This window comes from Giraffa tippelskirchi, chromosome 7 (assembly GCF_054371585.1).
Source record: "Giraffa tippelskirchi isolate mGirTip1 chromosome 7, T2T-mGirTip1v1.2.pri, whole genome shotgun sequence".
Lineage (NCBI taxonomy): Eukaryota > Metazoa > Chordata > Mammalia > Artiodactyla > Giraffidae > Giraffa > Giraffa tippelskirchi.
In genome coordinates, this window is record NC_137281.1 from 6326391 (window position 1) to 6335035 (window position 8645).

Consider the following 8645-nt stretch of genomic DNA (forward strand, 5'->3'; position numbering starts at 1 on the left):
GTCGCAAAGAGTCAGATACAACTAGGCACACACGCATGCTCATCTCTAAGTAAATGACACTCCAGTTTTTTCTTCCTATTAGCCCAAGAGTTACATAGAGGGTGTTTTGAAATGTTCGAATCATCTGAATGCTTGTGGTTATTCCTTGTTGTTAGTTTCTAATTGTGAATGTGACCTATATGGTTTCTGCTTTTGGCAATCAACCTGTGCTATGTCTGACTAAGTCTATTTTTGAGGAAAACATAGAATATCATTGCAGGGTTCTGATTTTTTTAAGGCTATAAAGTTCGTTATTGAGACAGCTGCTGCTGCTGCTGCTAAGTCGCTTCAGTCGTGTCCGACTCTGTGCGACCCCATAGATGGCAGCTAGGAAATTTCGAATATGGATTGTTTTCATTTATTTCTTTTTGGCTGTGCTGGGTCTTCGTTGCTGCGTGTGGACTTTCTGTAGTTGCAGCGAACAGAGCTACTCTACGTTGCAATGTGCAGGCTTTTGCAGTGACTTCTTCAGTTGTGGAGAACAAGCTCTAGATGCATGGGCTTCAGTAGTTTCTGTCGCATGGGCTTCAGTAGTTGTGGCTCATGGGCTTAGGCGTTCCTTGGCATATGTGGAATTTTCCCGGACCAGGAATCGAACCTGTGTCGCCTGTGTTGGCAGGCAGATTCCTATCCACTGTACGACCGGGGAAGTCTGAATATGGATTGTTACTCAGATAATATCAGTGTTAAAGTTCTTGAGGGTGGTGATGATATTATGGATGTCCTTAGGAGACTCAGATTACAGAATTTGCAGATAAAATAATTTGATGTCTGCACCTACTTTTGAAAGGTTCAAAATATTTAGTGGTGCCTCTGACTGCATCCATCAGGAGAGAGCAGCTGTGCTGTGGGCTTCTTCCCTTGGCCTCCCAGACTTCACATCTCCCTACAGGTCTGTTCATCAGGGCGGATACGTCTCAGTACGTATGTGTGCGTGTGGAGAGATTAGATAGACAGATGGGTGTATGTTTAAAGAGGAAGATACCAGAAAAGTAGAGAGAGACAAGACACTGACAGAGAAAGACAGAAATAGAGGCCATAGAGAGATACACAGATGAGAAAGGTAGTGGGGAAAGGGAAAGAGGGTGGAAGAGAAAATATATGGACATGGTCAAATGTTAATGTTTGATAAATTTAGTTGTAAGTTATACTGTATTATTCTTGTAATGGTAGATTTGAGTTGTTTCAAATGAAAAATTTCAGAGGAAAAAGGCAAGTCAAAAAAAAAGAGGAAAGATTTAGGGACTTCCTGGGTGGCGCTAGTGGTAAAGAATCCACCTGCCAATGCAGGAGACATAAGAGACGTAGGTTTGATCCCTTGGTCGGGAAGGTCCCCTGGAGGAGGGCATGGAAACCCACTCCAGTATTCTTGCCTGGAGAATCCCAAGGACAGAGGAATCTGGCGGGCTACAGTCCATGGGGTCTCACACAGTCGGACATGACTGAAGCAATTTAGCACGTATGCACTGGTGGTCCAGTGGTTAAGACCCCAAGCTTCCAAGGCAGGGGGCATAGGTTCAATCTGTGATCGGGGAGCTAAGATCCCACATGCTGCATGGTGCAGCCAAAAAAACCCTTTTTTTAAAAATATTTATTTTAAAAGTTAGGATAGAGGTTATCTCTGAAGGAGATGGAGGAGCGGTTGGGAGGGAGAGGAAGAGGAGTGCTGGGGTTGCTGACGGTGCTCCACTCCATAATGCAACATTGCATGGATGTTCAGTTCAGTTCAGTTCAGTTGCTCAGTCGTGTCTGACTCTTTGCAACCCCATGAACTGCAGCACGCGAGGCCTCCCTGTCCATTACCAGCTCCCAGATTCTACCCAGACTCATGCACAGATGTTCAGTTCATGATAAATCAGTTCTTCCACTCCTGTTTCTGTGTTGTTAGAAACGTGGATAGCATGGAATAATTTTAAGTTTCCAAGATATCATTGAAGCATACTCAAAGCAACCTAAATGCTCATCAATAATGGGTTGATGAAATACCTGTGGTCACAGTACATCCAGACCAGGAAACACTTGCCCACCAGCACTGAAAAATAATGTCAGACCTCCTGTATTTACATCCAAGCATTTCCAAGGTACACTTTTAATAAAACACATGCACGCCCACAATGTAAGATGACGTATACACATGCTCTATTTGAAAATGCTTATGCATGCTTACCTAGGATATCTGGAAGGATACACAAGAAGCTGACAATAGTCTCTAGTGAAAAGAAGATGGAATGGAGGATCTGGAAAGAGGGGGAGAATCATTTTCTTCTTTTTTTTAAAGGTTCATGTATTTATTTTTGGCTGTGCTGGGTCTCCATTGCTGTCTGCAGGCTTTCTCTAGCTGCGGCGAGCGTGGGTTGCTCTTTGAGGCCATGAGCGAGCTTCTCATTGCGGTGGCTTCTCTTATTGCAGATCATGGGCTCTAGGTGCGAGAATTCCAGTAGTGGCGGCAGGTGGACTCAGTATTTGCAGCTCCGGGGCTCTAGAGCACAGGCTCAGTACTTGTGGCACATGATATTAGCTGCTCTGAGGCATGTGGGATCCTCCAGGACCAAGGATCAAACCCATGTCCCCTGCCTTGGCAGGCGAATCCTTAACCACTGGACCACCAAGGAAGCCACTCATTTTCCTTTTTTACTATGTGCCCACATTATCTTAAAGTTTTAATTTTTGATAAACTGATTTCCCAACTTATTTTTAAGGTGCTTCTATCCTTCCTGATGCTCAGACATTGTATCATTTCATCCTCTCCCCAACTGTGAAATAGAAAAGCATTTGGTCTCATTTCACAGAGTTGAGAGAACCGAGGCTCCGGGTGGGGAGTTCTCAGGGCTGGTCAAAGCAGGACCAGAGCTCGTGCTTCTGATTACAAACAAGTAGAATGATTGCTTTTGATTCGGGTGAAAAACAAAAATGTTTGCCTCTACCTAGAAGCAAGGGAATGGTCCCATGTGACCAGGGACCACTAGGATTTCTGTTCCCAGAAAGGAGTATTTATTATATGCATCAGTAGGCTGCTATTGGATTCCAGTAACAGAAAACCTGACTCCAAAGGGCTTTGACAGTAAGGATATTTATTATGTCGCTCACGCAAGTTCACAGGTTGGCAGCATAGTAGTTAAGGACTAGATTCAGCAGCTTTAACAGACGCACAAGACAACAGCCCCTTCGATGAGCTAAAAATTGAAATCTCTCTCTTCACGGCATGGATGTTGAGTATTCCAGGGCCAGTATGGGGACATGTCACTTTTCATACACTTCACCACCACGTACGCCATGGCAGATCCCAAAAATGGCCCCGGTTCTGCATGTTCTTCTGTATCTGTGTTCCCTTACGATGTCACTTTGCAGATTTTCTCATTGTGAGGTAGAATCTATTTTCCCACCCCCTGAAGCTAGTCATGCTGAGCAAAGTGTCAAGTGTAGATCTTAGGCTTCTCCTCTCTCTCTTGCAACCCTTCCCAGCCACCATGTGAAAAAAACCCAGTCAGCCAGCAGGACAATGAGAAATATTAACAACTCCACCATCCTAGCTGAAGGCCAACCACTCCTCCAAGAAACATTTACTTAGCTGACCCATTTGTTGTTCAGTCACTCAGTCGTGTCCAACTCTTTGTGACCCCATGGACTGCAGCGCGCCAGGTTTCCCTGTCCTTCACTATCTCCCGGAGTTTGCTCAAACTCATCTCCACTGAGTTGGTGATGCCATCCAATCATCTCATCCTCTGTCGTCCCCTTCTCCTCCTGCCTTCAATCTTTCCCAGCATCAGGGTCTTTTCTAATGAGTCAGTTCTTTACATCAGGTGGTCAAGGTATTGGAGCTTCAGTTTCAGCATCAGTCCTTCCAGTGAATATTCAGGGTTTATTTCCTTTAGGATTAACTGATTTGATCTCCTTGCAGTCCAAGGGACTCTCAAGAGGCTTCTCCAGCACCACAGTTTGAAAGCATCAATTCTGTGACACTCAGCCTTCTTTATGATCCATCTCTCACATCCATAGCTGACTACAAATATCTGAGGAAGCCCAGGCAAAACAGAAAACTGCTCAGCTGAGCCCTGCCTGAGTTGATGACCCAAAGAAATCACCAAAGGTTATTATTTCAAGCCTCTAAATTTGGAGATGTTTTTTACACTGCAAAGCTAACTGATACACTTTCATTCTAGATGATGGAAAGGGTGAAATGGAGGAATGGAGGGCAGGCACCTTCCATTAAGGGCACTTCAAGGAAGTTACATTGATTACTTTCACTCACATACTATTGGCCGGGAAATAGTCACAGGGCCATCTCTAGTTGCAAGGGACACTGGGAAATGAAGCCTTTTTTTCCTTGGCTAACCTTGCGATTAGCCTGAAACAAGTAGGAGTCTCACTGTAAAGGAAGGTGAAATAGAGGCTGGGGGGAGAAACTAGATGTTTCTAGTGGAGAGATTTAGATAAGAGGTTGCCAGGGAAGACTTCCTGAAAGAAGAGGCAGGATTTGGCAGAGTCTTGGAAGTCAGCCTGGGGAAGGGGCTTCAAACTAAGCAGGAGGGCTTCCAGCTTGTATCTGAAGGTTTCCATCATCCTCTGGGGGTTTCACCTTGGGGACAGGCTGATTGAAAAACCCCTCCTCACCAAGCGCCCGGGCCAAGACAGAAGGTAAAGACTGGAACACCTTCTCTTGGAAATCTCTGCCAATGAAGACATAGAGGAAAGGGTTGAGGCAGCTGTTGAAACGACCCAGGGAGAAGGTAGCCCAGAGGATGGGCTGCAACTTATCTTTGGCTCACCATTGCCACAGTTGGGCCACCAGCACCGTATTAAATGGGAACCAGAAGGCGAAAAAGGCACTCACCAGCACGAGCAGCAGCCTCTTTGGCCGGCGGGCATGGGCATAGCCCTCCTGCCGAAGCCTGGTGCAGATGAGGTGGGCACAGGTACTGATGATCGCCAAGGGTGCCAAGAAGCCCAGCGGGATGTGCATGAGGGTCACAGTGACTTTCGCCTGCACAGCCTGGGAGTCATTCCTGGCCTTTGGGGTAAACTTGAAGCTGCAGTATTCACATCCCTTCTGTTTTTCAACGTCCCGGAAAATCAAGTTTGGAGAGCAAGTGACAAGGGCCAGGAGCCACACAGGCACAGCCAGCCAGACTGCTCGCGGCGCGGCGTGGCACAGTGGTTTCGGGGCCAGACTGGGTAAACGACGGGGATGCAATGGTCCAGGGGGATGAGGACCAGCAACCAGATGCTGGTAGACAAACTGATGGCCAAGAAGGCCGTGTAGAGCTTGCAGGCAGCCGCTGCGAGGAACCACTGGCCAGTGACCACGCTGTATATGGTGATCGGCAAGGACAGTAAGGCCATGAAATCTGCAAAGGCCAGGTTGGTGACCCAGAGGGTGGTGACAGCACGCGGCATCCGGAAAGCCGTCATCCAGAGCACCGGCACGCTCGCCACCATGCCAACCGCAAAGGACACAGCCAGCACGGCGATGGTCAGCTGGCAGAGGCCCTGGGTCCTCTCAGGTCGGCACTCGGGATCGGAGGGAGGATTCGTCTTTCTAGAGGATGAAGGACCACACGTTTCACTGCTTTTCAGAGCCCTAGAGCCCCCTCGGAGACTTCTCCATTCCTTTCTCTGATTCCATACATTTTTTTATTTTGTAATTTTATTTAGGCTGCGCCAGGTCTAAGTTGTGGCATGTGGGATCTAGTTCCCTGACCAGGGATTGAACCTGGGCCCCCTGCATTAAGAGCACAGAGTTTTATCCACTGGACTACCCGGGAAGTCTCACGATTCAGTATATATTTTATTGACTGTCTGTTATGTCACTCTGATACTGCTAGGTATTGGAACTGAGTCACATGACAAAACAGGCCATCATAGAACTTACATCCTAAAAGGGATGTTAGAATGGAAACACAATACATATATTAAAGAAATCCATGATGCACTGCTTTACAAGACTGCAAGCCCTGTGGAAAAAAGGAATACAACAGAGAAAAAAAGGAGTGGCCACTGACTTTTGGCTATGTCAGAGTAGCTTCGCCAGACAGTCTGACAGATTAAAACATTATACCTTCTGGTCAAAAACATTAAAAAGTCAGGCCACTCTTTGAAGACATCGGAGAGTGATCAAAATCAAGTACGAACTGGAGGAGAGTCTAACCCTTAATAGGGGGACCTGGGTGAGGTCCCCGATGTGAGTTTGCATCTTCTGGGTGTGAACGTTTTCTAATTGCTGCATCCTCACTGGCTTCAGGTGTGAAAGGAGAGAGTTGTAAGCCAGCAGATCAGTCAGAAAGTGAAAACAGAGGGAACTGTGAAGGGAAGGGAGGCCCAGGGAAGGTCAAGTCCAAAATCTGCATATGACTCCACCCAAATCCTCGCCTGACTAAATTATTTCAGTTTGAGGGAGACCCCAGGATGCCTGATGAGAAAGCAAGAGCTGGAATTTGCAAGAACTAAGCAGAGATTTCAGTCGTTTGCCCACCACAGAGGTTAGCGCTTGGAGTTTTGAGCAAAGATTTGAAGGAGGCAAGGAAGAAAGACGTGTGAATATCCGGAGGAAGATGTCGCAGGTAGCATTAACAGCTGTGCGGAGACCCTGAGGTAGGACCACGCCTTCTGAGTCCAAGGAGCAGTGAGAAGGCCAGCGAGAGATGAGGAGGGGGTTGGAAGTGAGAGGAGACAGTGGGTGGGGTCAGTTCACGTAGCATCCTGTGGGCCACAAGGAAGACTCCCCCAGCTTTTACTGGGAATGAGGTGGGAGCCGCAGGAAGACTCTTGGCAAGTGGAGGGACCGCTTCTCAGTTAGATTTTAATAATCACTGCAGCTTCTGAGTTGAGACTAGACTGAAGGGGGCTAGGACAGAAGCAAGAGGCCAGTGAGGAGATGTCTGCAAAAATCCGGGTGAGAGATGGTGGTGACTGTGATCATGGCCATAAACATCACAGGAGGTGTGTGTGTCCGTGTATGTGTGTGTCTGCACCCATGTGCTCAGTTGCATCCAACTCTTTGCTACCCCAAAGAGTAGCCCACTGCACTGTAGCCCACCAGGCTCCTCTGTCCATGGAATTTTCCCAGCAAGAATACTGGAGTGGGCTGCCATTCGCTACTCCAGGGGATCTTCCCAACCCAGGGATCGAACCCGCATCTCTTGCGTCTCCTTCATTGCAGGTGATTTTTTACTACTGCACCACCTGGGAAGCCCCATCAGAGGAGACAGTAAGAAGCATATCTTGGATGTATCTTGAAGGCAGAACTGACCAGATTTGCCAGTGGGCTGGGTGTGCAGAGTGAGCGGAAGAGCAGAGGTGACCACAGGATGGCTGAACAGCTGGAATTGGGAGCTCCAGGAACTGATGGGGAAGACAGTGTTGAGGTCGGGGAGGGGTGGGGGTGGTGCAAGTTTAGGATAAGACCAGGAACTGAGTGTTGGACACACTGAATTTGCCTGTTAGACACCCAAATAGGCAGTATTGGCAGTGAGATTACAGGAGAGAGATTCCAGCTAGAGATTTGCGGGCATCATTAAAATTTGTGTTCTTTTTTTAAATGCTTTTTATAATTTATTTGTTTTTAACTGAAGGATAATTACAATGTTGTGCTGGTTTCTGCCACACATCCCCAGGGATCAGTCATATTGGATGTTCTTGTCCTTGAGGCCTTGAGCCTGACTGTGTGCAGCAAGGGTTAGTGTCGAGAGAGAACAGACGTCTAAGTGTTGGAGAAAGCATGTGAGCTTAGACGTGGGACAGTCATAGGTTGAAATTCTAGTTGAGAGGCTGGCTGTGTGATCTTGGGCAAAGAGCTTTCCTTCTCTGAGCCCCAGTTTTGCTCACCTGAGAAAGGGGTATAGAATCCTCAAACACCTTTCTCTCTTCCTCTAACTCCAACTCACCACAAAGCCTGGTTGATTTTGCCTCCAAAAAGCCTCTTTTGTCCGTACACTTCTTCCTGTCTCCCCAGCCCCTCCGTCCAACGGAGGGGCGTGGAGCCCCAGCATCTCCCACTTACTACTGATCTTTCTGCTCCTATACTTTGATCTCCTGCAAGCCATTTGTCACACTGCAGCCAGAATGATCCTTCAGAAGCCCCACTCAGGGACCTCCCCTTTGGTCCAGTGGTTAAGACTCGGGGCGCTTCCGCTGCAGGGGATGTGCGTTCAGTCCCTGGTCAGAAAACTAAGATCCCGCGTGCCACGCAGTGCAGCCAAAAAGGAAAAAAAAAAAACAAAAAACCTCCAACTCAAAAGCTGTGCTTTGGGGCTTCCCTGGTGGCTCAGTGGTAAAGAATCCACCTGCCAATGCAAGAGACAGGAGTTTGAGCCCTAGTCCTGGAAGATCCCACACACCTCAGAGCAACTAAGCCCATTCGCCGCAAGGATTGAGCCTGTGCTCTAAAGCCCGCAAGCTTCAACTACTGAAGCCCTTGCAGCCTACGGCCCATGCTCTGCAACAAGAGAAGCCCACACACTGCAGCTGGAGAGTAGCACCCGCTCACCGCAACTAGAGAAAACCCTGCTCTCTCTTGCTCAGTTGTGTCTGACTCTGCGACGCTTTGGGCCAACTCTCCCCAACCCCATGGACTGTAGCCCACCAGCCTCCTCTGTCCATGGGGATTCTCC

The 8645-nt window shown here is 47.9% G+C and overlaps 1 protein-coding gene across 1 annotated transcript; it reads right to left on the minus strand.

The window, feature by feature from the left end:
- Nucleotides 1-4595: 4595 nt before the first annotated feature.
- On the minus strand, nt 4596-8392 carry GPR32 (G protein-coupled receptor 32). Its single transcript, XM_081506116.1, is given in 4 exon segments — nt 4596-4631; nt 4634-5166; nt 5277-5575; nt 8373-8392. Coding segments are annotated over 4 exon segments (888 nt in total).
- Between the last annotated feature and the right edge of the window lie 253 nt (nt 8393-8645).